The sequence below is a fragment of the Schistocerca serialis genome, chromosome 10 (genome assembly GCF_023864345.2).
Source record: "Schistocerca serialis cubense isolate TAMUIC-IGC-003099 chromosome 10, iqSchSeri2.2, whole genome shotgun sequence".
NCBI classification, from domain to species: domain Eukaryota; kingdom Metazoa; phylum Arthropoda; class Insecta; order Orthoptera; family Acrididae; genus Schistocerca; species Schistocerca serialis.
Window position 1 is genome coordinate 223,383,500 of NC_064647.1, and position 12,964 is coordinate 223,396,463.

The 12,964-nt window shown below is 40.8% G+C and overlaps 1 protein-coding gene across 16 annotated transcripts in view; it reads left to right on the forward strand.

Moving 5' to 3' along the window:
• LOC126424792 (uncharacterized) overlaps nucleotides 1-12,964 on the forward strand; it is a 322,429-nt gene that overhangs the window by 179,964 nt on the left and 129,501 nt on the right. Inside the window, exon 5 of one of the 16 annotated variants that reach the window (XM_050087569.1) lies at nucleotides 1,192-1,367. The exons of the other annotated variants lie outside the window; for them this stretch is intronic. Coding sequence (XP_049943526.1) covers nucleotides 1,192-1,367 — 176 coding nt within the window. The remainder of the gene's footprint in view (nucleotides 1-1,191; nucleotides 1,368-12,964) is intronic. 16 annotated transcript variants of the gene reach the window in all.

Consider the following 12,964-nt stretch of genomic DNA (forward strand, 5'->3'; position numbering starts at 1 on the left):
CCGTCCTAAACATCTGAGTGTCCCAGTCTATATCTGGTAAATTGAAATCTCCACCTAAGACTATAACATGCTGAGAAAATTTATATGAAATGTATTCCAAATTTTCTCTCAGTTGTTCTGCCACTAATGCTGCTGAGTCGGGAGGTCGGTAAAAGGAGCCAATTATTAACCTAGTTCGGTTGTTGAGTGTAACCTCCACCCATAATAATTCACAGGAACTATCCACTTATACTTCACTACAGGATAAACTACTACTAACAGCGACGAACACTCCACCACCGGTTGCATGCAATCTATCCTTTCTAAACACCGTCTGTACCTTTGTAAAAATTTCGGCAGAATTTATCTCTGGCTTAAGCCAGCTTTCTGTACCTATAACGATTTCAGCTTCGGTGCTTTCTATCAGCGCTTGAAGTTCCGGTACTTTACCAACGCAGCTTCGACAGTTGACAATTACAATACCGATTGCTGCTTGGTCCCCGCATGTCCTGACTTTGCCCCGCACCCGTTGAGGCTGTTGCCCTTTCTGTACTTGCCCAAGGCCATCTAACCTAAAAACCCGCCCAGCCCACGCCACACAACCAATAATCATGAAAGGAGGCGTCGTGGCCACAGGACGGGAGGGAGGGGCAACGAGCGGGAGGACGGATCAAATCAAAAACATCTCTGGTCTTCCTCTTCAGAAGGTTCTGAGAGAAGCTGGTAACTGGCCAGGGTGGAGACATTTGATTAGTCGGGTCACAACGCTCAGCAATCAGCACAACGATTTGTGATGGTGAGGACACGAGGCAAACAGGAACATAGCTGTAGGAAAAAATAAATTTACAGTACTCATCCTGAAAAGACTATTTCGATGTATCAAGAAAGTACAGTGGAAAGCAAGGAAAAAGAAAGCACAGCAAAAAGAAAAAAAATCTGGATCGTGTTATCTTCACGTACTGTTGCTACCTAGAAATAATTGGAACTCTCTTATCTGTTGTTATAGGTTGAAAATTGTCTGTATTTAATAAGACATCGCTAGACACTTAATTTGAATTCATGTTGCAATGGTTGTAGAAAACTAAGTGTTAGTCCATGTGCCGGCCACAATTTAAATGTTACATAATAGAGCTACCTATAAGTGTAAATTAAAACTGGCTGCTGCTTGCGAATATTATGCTAGTAATTTCAATTATTCTCTGTGTTTCTCAGAAAATGGACCCGAATGATGAGCGACTCAGTACCTGGATTAATCACGTGGAGCATATGAGGGACATGCTGCACACAAAATTAAGGGGTTGGATACAGGATATGCAATATGTCAGCGAGCAGACAGCGAATTACAAGGTGGAAGAAGACAAGAAGTCGCCTGGGAAGTATATAATAAGGTATAAACCAGTGTACATTGAAGCCTATGTTAAACTCATTGTTGTGTAGTGTTGTGTTGTGGTCTTCAGTCCAGAGACTGGTTTGATGCAGCTCTCCAAGCCACTCTATCCTCTGCAAGCTTCTTCATCTCCGAATAACTATTGCAACCTATAACCCTTTGAATCTCCTCAGTGTATTCATCTCTTGGTCTCCCTCTACGATTTTTACCCTCCGCGCTTCCCTGGAGTACTAAATTGGAGATCCATTGATGACTCAGAACGTGTCCTACCAACCGGTCCCTTCCAGTCAAGTTGTGCCACAATTTTATTCAGTACCTCCACATTAGTTACGTGATCTACCCGTCTAATCTTCAGCATTCTTCCGTAGCGCCATATTTCGAACGCTTCTATTCTCTTCATGTCTAAACTACTTATCTAAACTATTTTATCAAACTATCTAAACCATTTTATCATACTCATTATGACTCCTGAATCAATTTTTGCTTAACTGTTACAGAAATTACTGAGATTATTTAATTCAGGAAGGAGATGGTTACAGCAACTAGTCATTACAGGATTCCGTTTGGTCTTCAATTTTTGATGTTGTATTTTATCTTCAAATGGGTCACATGATACACAGCAGATGAGCAGAGCAAACCATTATAATGAACGGTGTTACTACTTTTACTAGAGGGACTACTGTTACGCAGGCCGCGGTGGCCGTGCGGTTCTAGGCGCTCCAGTTCGGAGCCGCGCTGCTGCTACGGTCGCAGGTTCGAATCCTGCGTCGCGCATGAGTGTGTGTGATGTCCTTAGGTTAGTTAGCTTTAAGTAGTTCTAAGTTCTAGGGGACTGATGACCACAGCAGTTGAGTCCCATAGTGCTCAGAGCCATTTTGAACTACTGTTCCTTTCATGTACTACCTAAGTTTTTATAATTTTTCCAAACAGTGATAACTTGGGCAAACCTCTGGCTACACTGGCAGTCATAATTAGGTCAACAGTTCAGCGGCATCGATGTTGCTTGGCTGCTAATGGGGGTCACTTTAAACACGTAAAATAACCCTCCACTTGTGCAATAATTGTAACGGAATGTCATTTTGTTCTATTAATACTGACTATTGAAGAGCGTCTTCATTTTTCTGGACCCCTCTGTTTACATTTAAAATCAATTCAGACTATACGGTGAGTCACCAACTGTTGCCACCAAGAATAACTCCGAAAGTATGATAGGAACTGAAAAGTTTGTGGGACAAAAGCTGCATGGGACAACGGGGTCCATAATACGACGTTGGTTTTTTGTTTCTAGGTTCGGCCGCTTCGGAGGTATGAAGGTCCACTTCTTTTTTTTTTTTAATGGGATGCTATAATCTGGTACTTATTTTCTGATAGCGGCTATCGAGACGAATCCAATGATGTGTAACAGTAAGGTCTTTGAAGATCGACGAAGGTCACAAAGGTGGCATGAACGTCCATTTACAGAAGATGTTCGTAATGATGACCATTGGTAATACTGCAGAGCCACAATCTTCTTATTAAGGATTGAGTGGTATTCCTTATCACATCGGCAATTATCGAAGCACATGCTCACACAATTCTCTCTCGCATATCTTCAGGTGTAGCTGGAACGTATTTATAGACAATGTCTTTTACGAATCCCCTCAAGAATAAACACAGAGGCATCAAGTATGACGAACGATCCGGCCACGACACATCTCCGCGTCTAATCCAACGATTTGGGAATTGTCTCTGCAACTCATGTCTAGCCGTCAGCGAAAACTGTTCCGGACACCCATCGTGTAGATATCACATTCTGTTCCTTGTTCCTAAAGGTATTTCTTCCAAAAACAGACCTAATGTTTCTTACAAGAATGTGCTGTACTTCCTACCATTAAGATTTCCTTCGATGGAATAGGGGACTATAATTCTCTCATCCAGAATCTCGCACCGTACATTTACCGACGGGGGTTTTTGGTGTGCAACTTGTCGCAGCCAACACGGATTTTCAGTTACCCAGTAATGCATGTTATACAAATTAGCGCTTCCATAGTTCGTGAATGTAGCCTCGTCAGTAAATAAAATCACATTAATAAATGTGTCATCCCTCTAAATCTGAAGTGAAATCCATCCGCAGAATTCAATGTGACGCATACAATCTGTAGCAGTTAATTCTTGGTGGAGACTGATATGTTAAGGTTGATATTTATGGCGATGCAGAACATGAACAACACTACTCTGGCTCATGCCATATTCCCTTGCGATTTGACGCGAACTAACACAAGGATCTCGAACCACGGTTGCAAGAGTACCAATTTCCGTTCCCTCGTTAGTAACCATCCTTTGCCGGATGTGTTCCTGATGCGTTGAAGAACCAGTTGCATGTGGCCGAGCAGTTCAAGGCACTTCAGTCTGGAACCGCGCCACCGCTACGGTCGCAGGTTCAAAAAAATGGTTCAAATGGCTCTGAGCACTATGGGACTCAACTGCTGAGGTCATAAGTCCCCTAGAACTTAGACCTACTTAAACCTAACTAACCTAAGGACAACACACACATCCATGCCCGAGGCAGGATTCGAACCTGCGACCGTAGCGGTCGTGCGGTTCCAGACTGTAGCGCCAGAACCGCTCGGCCACCAGCGGCCGGCGGTCGCAGATTCGAATCCTGACTCGGGCATGGATGTGTGTGATGTCCTTAGGTTAGTTAGGTTTAAGTAGTTGTAAGTTCTAGGGAACTGACGTCCTCAGATGTTAAGTCCCATAGTGCTCAGATCCATTTTTGATCCAGTTGTTCTCAATTTATCATACACACGTGTAGGGTGAGTACGTTGGGGATATCTTTCAGCGAATAACTCTCTAGATCTCACTGAATTTAGTTGGCAGTCTCTAAAAATGAGAAGCATATAGACTTGTTCTTCGAAGGAATACATCTTTCAGATTCGCTTGATTCGACGATACTAGTCATGTCGTTCCCATTAGTGATGTATTGTGAAACCATTGAATGGTGTTTACATAACGATGGCACGTTAGATGGATACGCCGTATGCGGCGAATATTTGCTATTTGCATGATATACGAGAGAGAATTGTCAGAGCATGTGCTTCGATAAGTGCCGAAGTGATAAGGAATATCTCTCAATACATGATAAGAAGATTGTAGCACTGCATAGTTACCAATGGTCATCACTTCGAACATCTTCTGTAAATGGTCGCTCATACCACATACACGTGAGGCAATACTGACCCTACGACTTATCTTAGAAGAAAGATTAAGGAAAGGCAAACCTACGTTTCTAGCATTTGTAGACTTAGAGAAAGCTTTTGACAATGTTGACTGGAATACTCTCTTTCAAAATCTGGAGGTGGCAGGGGTGAAATACAGGGAGAGGAAGGCTATTTACAATTTGTACAGAAATCAGATGGCAGTTATAAGAGTCGAGGGACATGAAAGGGAAGCAGTGGTTGGGAAGGGAGTGAGACAGGGTTGTAGCCTCTTCCCGATGTTATTCAATCTGTATATTGAGCAAGCAGTAAAGGGAACAAAAGAAAACTTCGGAGTAGGATTTAAAATCCATGGAGAAGAAATAGATTAGATTAGATTAGATTAGATTAATACTAGTTCCATGGATCATGAATACGATATTTCGTAATGATGTGGAACGAGTCAAATTTTCCAATACATGACATAATTAGGTTAATTTAACAACATACTTAAGTTAATATAACAACTTTATTTTTTTTTAATTTTTTTATTTTTTTAAATATTTTTTCTTTTTTTTCCTTAATTTATATCTAAAAATTCCTCCATGGAGTAGAAGGAGTTGTCATTCAGAAATTCTTTTAATTTCTTCTTAAATACTTGTTGGTTATCTGTCAGACTTTTGATACTATTTGGTAAGTGACCAAAGACTTTAGTGCCAGTATAATTCACCCCTTTCTGTGCCAAAGTTAGATTTAATCTTGAATAGTGAAGATCATCCTTTCTCCTAGTATTGTAGTTATGCACACTGCTATTAGTTTTGAATTGGGTTTGGTTGTTAATAACAAATTTCATAAGAGAATATATATACTGAGAAGCTACTGTGAATATCCCTAGATCCTTAAGTAAATGTCTGCAGGATGATCTTGGGTGGACTCCAGCTATTATTCTGATTACACGCTTTTGTGCAATAAATACTTTATTCCTCAGTGATGAATTACCCCAAAATATGATGCCATATGAAAGCAATGAGTGAAAATAGGCGTAGTAAGCTAATTTACTAAGATGTTTATCACCAAAATTTGCAATGACTCTTATTGCATAAGTAGCTGAACTCAAACGTTTCAGCAGATCATCAATGTGTTTCTTCCAATTTAATCTCTCATCAATGGACACACCTAAAAATTTGGAATATTCTACCTTAGCTATATGCTTCTGATTAAGGTCTATATTTATTAATGGCATCATACCATTCACTGTACGGAACTGTATGTACTGTGACTTATCAAAATTCAGTGAGAGTCCGTTTACAAGGAACCACTTAGTAATTTTCTGAAAGACAGTATTGACAATTTCATCAGTTAATTCTTGTTTGTCAGGCGTGATTACTATACTTGTATCATCAGCAAAGAGAACTAACTTTGCCTCTTCATGAATACAGAATGGCAAGCCATTAATATATAATAAGAACAACAAAGGACCCAAGACTGACCTTGTGGAATCCCATTCTTCATAGTTCCCCAGTTTGAGGAATGTGCTGATCTTTGCATGTTACGAGAACTACTTATTTCAACTTTCTGCACTCTTCCAGTTAGGTACGAATTAAACCATTTGTGCACTGTCCCACTCATGCCACAATACTTGAGCTTGTCTAACAGAATTTCATGATTTACACAATCAAAAGCCTTTGAGAGATCACAAAAAATCCCAATGGGTGGTGTTCGGTTATTCAGATCATTCAAAATTTGACTGGTGGAAGCATATATGGCATTTTCTGTTGAAAAACCTTTCTGGAAACCAAACTGACATTTTGTTAGTACTTCATTTTTACAGATATGTGAAGCTACTCTTGAATACATTACTTTCTCAAAAATTTTGGATAAAGCTGTTAGAAGGGAGATTGGACGGTAATTGTTGACATCAGCTCTATCCCCCTTTTATGCAAAGGTATAACAATAGCATATTTCAGTCTATCAGGGAAAATGCCCTGTTCCAGAGAGCTATTACACAGGTGGCTGAGAATCTTACTTATCTGTTGAGAACAAGCTTTTAGTATTTTGCTGGAAATGCCATCAATTCCATGTGAGTTTTTGCTTTTAAGCAAGTTTATTATTTTCCTAATTTCAGAGGGAGAAGTGGGTGAGATTTCAATTGTATCAAATTGCATAGGTATGGCCTCTTCCATTAACAGCCTAGCATCTTCTAATGAACACCTGGATCCTACTATATCCACAACATTTAGAAAATGATTATTAAAAATATTTTCAACTTCTGACTTTTTGTTCATAAAATTTTCATTCAATTTGATGGTAATACTGTCTTCCTCTGCTCTTGGTTGACCTGTTTCTCTTTTAATAATATTCCAAATTGTTTTAATTTTATTATCAGAGTTGCTGATTTCAGACATGATACACATACTCCTGGATTTTTTAATAACTTTTCTTAATATAACACAGTAGTTTTTATAATTTTTGATAGTTTCCGGGTCACTACTCTTTCTTGCTGTCAGATACATTTCCCTTTTCCGGTTACAAGATATTTTTATACCCTTAGTAAGCCATGGTTTGTTACAAGGTTTCTTATGAGTATATTTAACTATTTTCTTGGGGAAGCAATTTTCAAATGCATTTACAAAAATGTCATGAAATAAATTATATTTTAAATTGGCATCAGGTTCATGGTACACCTCATCCCAGTCTATCTGCTGTAGGCTTTCCCTGAAATTTGCAATTGTTAAATCGTTGACTGAATGTACTACTTTGGAGGACTGTTTAGTATTGATGAATGGAGCTATGTCATATATTGTAACTAGCTGTGCACCATGATCAGAAAGGCCATTCTCAACAGGCTGAGCATTTATCTGGTTAAACTTATCTTGGTCTATAAAGAAGTTATCTATCAGTGAGCTGCTATCCTTTACCACCCGAGTAGGAAAATCAATAACGGGTGTCAAATTGAAAGAACCGAGTAATACTTCAAGGTCATTTTTCCTATTACCCTCTTTCAGAGAATCTACATTGAAGTCCCCACAAATAATAATTTGCTTCCCCCTGTCTGACAGATAGCACAACAAGGAGTCCAAATTTTTCAGAAATAGATGAAAATTTCCTGATGGGGACCTATATACAGTTACAATTATAAATGTGCCTTTATTTAATTTAAGCTCACAGGCACATGCTTCTATATGTTTCTCTACACAAAACTTTTTTGTTTCTATACTTTTTGCACAATGATAACTTTTGACATATATGGCAACTCCTCCTTTCTCCATATTTTCTCTCATTACATGTGCAGAGAGCTTATATCCACTTACATTTACCTTATCCATATCAGTAACAATGTGATGCTCAGACAGGCATAGTACATCTATTTCATTCTCAGCTTCTAAATCTTCTAAACAAACCAGAAGCTCATCTACTTTATTCTTTAAACTCCCAATATTTTGATGAAATATACTTACATTATTTTTAATTATACTTTTCTGAGAACCTTTCCTTATTCTAACATTTGCAGTACTCTCCTGTCTGAGTTTCTCATTGTGCTTAGGCCTAGTTCCTATACGAGTGGTCACACGGTGTTCAGAGAGGCAGATTATGTCAACTGGGTTGGGTGACTTTAATTCATCAATGCAGTTACCTATGACTGAGATACAACTTGGTGGAGATAAAATTTCTGGTGATTGGTGAAAATTTATAATTGATAGCTGTGATTGGTGATCCAATGTGCTAGAATTGTGCTGTTTAATTTCTTTCCTAAACTGAAGATTTGTTTCAATCCTGACCTCTCGTAGAACTTGACATCTTTCTGTCTTACCTATCCTAAGAAAGGTGCTGCTCCAGCACCTGTAACCACTGGTATTTTACCATTCATGGCAGTGCCTCCCCCCCCTTAAATTTCCTGCTATTACCCCAGCCAGTTTCCCCTTCCCTTTCCTGTTGAGATGTAGGCCGTGCCTGGTATAGTCCCACCTACTGAGATCATCAACAGGAACCACACCAATATGAGCCCCCGCACCTGACCCAAGCAGCCGTTCCAACTCCAAATTAACTCTCCCAACAGAAGAGTTCAAATGAGGCCGGTCATGGCGTCTCAGGACAGATACAAATTCAACATTGGTGTGTCTCGATGCCGACGCAATCTTTACCAGGTCACACTCTATACTGTACCCAGGATCTCTGTCGATGCTGTTCCCTGGCCCTCCCACAATAACCACGGTGTCTTCCCTGGTAAATCCTTTACAGAGTGAACCTAAATCCTCTGTCACCTGATCCAGACTAGCACTTCGTTTGAAAAAATTTGTGACCTGGTATTCTGGTCCTAATTCCTCCTGCAGAAGTTGGCCTACACCTCTGGCATGAGAACTGCCTAACAACAAAACTTTCTTCCTTTTCAATGACTTTCCTACATTCTTTTCAATTTCCTATTGAAAGTTTGTTGTGTCCTGTCTACACCTACCTCTGCTTGAGGCTCATCAGTTTCTAACTGAAGCAACAGGTCAAACTTATTTTTGACATTCACCACAAAACTGTCAGACTTAGTTCTAGGCCTGTTCCTTCTGCTACCTGTTGCCACTTCCCACCTCTCTTTGCCCTTCTCCCTCCTTAACCTGTCCAGATCTTCCCTAGCCTGATCTAGCTCAGCCTGAAGGGCAGCAATTTTCCCCTCCTGTTCCACTATCTTCCTATCTCTGCTGCAAATCCTACATAACCACTGATGAGCCTGATCCACTTTCCCAACACCCACGCCACTGCAGTCCCCCCAGTGAAAAAAAACTACTGCATCCATCACACCAAACCCCGGAACTAACAATTCTACGGCATGTCAGGCACTTCTCACTCATGGCAAAAATAATACTTTAGCTAGAATAAATCAGTTAAATTACCGAAAATCAAAAAAGACGTTACAAGAATTAAGCCTATTCACGAATGTATATAAGCAAGTTTCTGATTTAAAATTCCGCTGTTTTTCTGAGATCTGTATTAAAACAATGAAGGTATACGCTATTTATTATATATTTCACTCGATGGAATGATAAAAAGGACAATTAAACGAGATACTTTAACTTTGATTCTCCAAAAACGTTACGAGAATTAGGCCTATAAAACAAATGTATATAGGCAAGTTTCTGATATAAAGTTACGCTGTTTTTCTGAAATCTGTATAAAAACTATGAAGTTATACGCTATTTACGGTAGTTTACTTATTTGTTACCGAGAAACTAGTTAAATTACCGTGAAACAAGAAACAAACACGTTTACAAAATTTAATCCTAAGCGCGACTTCGCGAAGTTACGATCTTTTCGTGTTTTCTAAAAAAATACGCAAAGAAAAGTCAAACCTTTAATCGCAAGACTAAACGATACACTAATGCACGTATTTAATTTGTTGTCGGCGTTAAACTAAATTATATTCCTGTCTAAATCACTTAACTTTCTGGAAATGGTTTCTGGCGTCACTTACTCGGCGGCCATCTTGGAATTGGAGAAGAAATAAAAACATTGAGGTTCGCCGATGACGTTGTAATTCCGTCAGAGATAGCAAACGACCTGGAAGAGCAGTTGAACGGAATGGACAGTGTCTTGAAAGGAGAATATAAGATGAACATCAACAAAAGGAAAACGAGGATAATGGAATGTAGTCAAATTAAGTCGGGTGATGCTGAGGCAATTAGATTAGGAAATGAGAAACTTAAAGTAGTAAAGGAGTTTTGCTATTTGGGGAGCAAAATAACTGATGATGGTCGAGGTAGAGAGGATATAAAATGTAGACTGGCAATGGGAAGGAAAGTGTTTCTGAAGAAGAGAAATTTGTTAACATCGTGTATTGATTTAAGTGTCAGGAAGTCGTTTCTGAAAGAATTTGTATGGAGTGTAGCCATGTATGGAAGTGAAACATGGACGATAAATAGTTTTGACAAGCAGAGAATAGAAGCTTTCGAAATGTGGTGCTACAGAAGAATGCTGAAGATTAGATGGGTAGATCACATAACTAATGAGGAGGTATTGAATAGAATTGGAGAGAAGAGGAGTTTGCGGCACAACTTGACTAGAAGAAGGGATCGGTTGGTAGGACATGTTCTGAGGCATCAAGGGATCACCAGTGTAGTACTCCAGGGCAGCGTGGAGGGTAAAAATCGTAGAGGGAGACCAAGAGATGAATACATTAAGCAGATTCAGAAGGATGTGGACTACAGTAGGTATTGGGAGATGAAGAAGCTTGCACGGGATAGAGTAGCATGGAGAGCTGCATCAAACCAGTCTCAGGACTGAAGACAACAACCACATTTTTTATCTTCGTTGACCTTCAAAAACCTTACTGTTACACATCATTGGATTAGTTTCGATAGCCGCCTTCAGAAAACAAGTACCAGACTATAGCATCCCATTTAAAAAACGAAGTTGATCTTCATATCTCTAAAGCGACCACACCGAGCAGCAAAAGACCAACGTCATATTATGACTCCCGTTGTCCCATGCAACATATGTCCCACAAACTTTTCAACTACTATCATACTTTCCGTTTTATTCTAGCTGGCAGCACTTAGTGACTCACCCTGTACACAGGGTGGTCAGGAAAAGTCTGAAAAGCGTCTAAGGGTGTTACAGGGCAGGTTGCACTCAGAAATAAATGTCACAAAGAAAATTAGACACATTCCGCTGTTTCTGAGTTAATTAACACTGAAGTTATCCAGTCAAGTTACTGAGTGTGCAGCTTCAAGAAACGGGGTTGCCGAACGTGTTCTTGGTTTGCTTTCCCGAAAACCAAAAAAATGATATAAAAATGGGACACCGACTCAATAGCGAACAGACTCAAAGGTTGAGCAGTTTCGTGTGCTGTCATCTACGCTGACACCAACTGACAGTAATTATACCTGGCGGCGAGCTTGAAATTTGATCACGAAACGGTCTGATTGGTTAAATTCAGTGCTATTTATCTCGGAAACGGCGCTAGGTATCGAATTTTTTTTAAAGAATTATTTCTCACGACAATATACCTTGCAACACCATCACAAACTTTTCAGTCTATTTCTGACCACCCTGTGTAATAACACAGAATTTTTTTTCTTTATTGCGATTTTAAAACCTGTACAACAGGCAGGCTGGCAGCAGCATTCTACGCTGCTCTTCAGCCATAGAAAAGACAATGAGAAAAAAACAGAAGGAATACACATAATTTACATAATGGCGGCTAATAAAACAGTAGCCACATAAATACAAAACCACGGAGCCATTCACACTCGACAATAATCCACACTACAAACTGTTGCCACGACGCACTGACACTGGTGATGTCGATGGCACAGGTGAACGGTGGAGTGTGACGGTGATCACTGAACACAAGACACGACGGCACACACGAGAAACGGATGGCGGTGATCTCTGGCTCGCGAATGTTCACGTAACGTGTGCGAGTCTGGGGACCTGCCAAGAGGGTGAGAAGGGTGAGGGGGAGGGAGATGGGAGAGCGAAGATGCCAATGGCAGAGGAGATGGGAGGAGGATTAGAGGGACGGGGGTAGGAGAAGCCCAGGGGAGGAGTGGGGAGAAAGGGAGGAGGGAGGGAAGGAGGAGAGAAGGGAGGGAGGGTGCCCAAACGAACAAACACAGGAAGGGAGGATCAAATGTGATAGGAGGGGGAGCTGGCAGAAGCCACCTTGGGAGAGGGTAAGGAGTGTGGAGAGATGGAGAGCGGGTGGGACGTGGGAATACAGTCACGGCAGCGGTCGGGGGTGGGAGAGGATGGGTGAGACAAGCGGGTGAGGAGGCTCGAGTTTACGGGAGGTTTAGAGGATCCGTGCCCATTCGAGGAAAAGGAGGAGGTGGGGGAACGGAATTAGGTCGTACAGGATCCACGTGGTGGAGGGGAGACGGATGCGATAGGCGAGGCGGAGGGCATTCAAAGATCTGAAGGAATTTGTAAAAGGTAGGAGGGGCGGAGTTCCAGGCAGGGTGGGCGTAGCAGAGGATAGGGCGGATGAGGGATTTATAGGTGTGGAGTATGGTGGAGGGGTCCAGACCCCAAGTACGGCCGGAAAAGAGCTTGAGGAGAGTCGGGAGAGTGCCTTGGCTTGGATTGTCCAGAGATTGGGGGAATAACACAGAACATAGACATTCGTGTACGTCTTTTGCGGATGAGAAATGTACACTGCTATTGTCGTCCGTTAAAGTTCCATGCTTTATGTAGATAAATAGAAGAACCCGTTCGCAAAGTTAAAAAATTTCATCAACATATGTTTAACGTTATACAGGGTGGTCCATTGATAGTGACCGGGCCAAATATCTCACGAAATAAGCGTCAAACAATGAAACTTCAAAGAACGAAACCTGTCGCTTGAAGGGGGAAACCTGATGGCGCTATGGTTGGCCCGCTAGATGGCGCTGCCATACATCAAACGGATAATAAATTGGATTTTTTTTTAAATAGG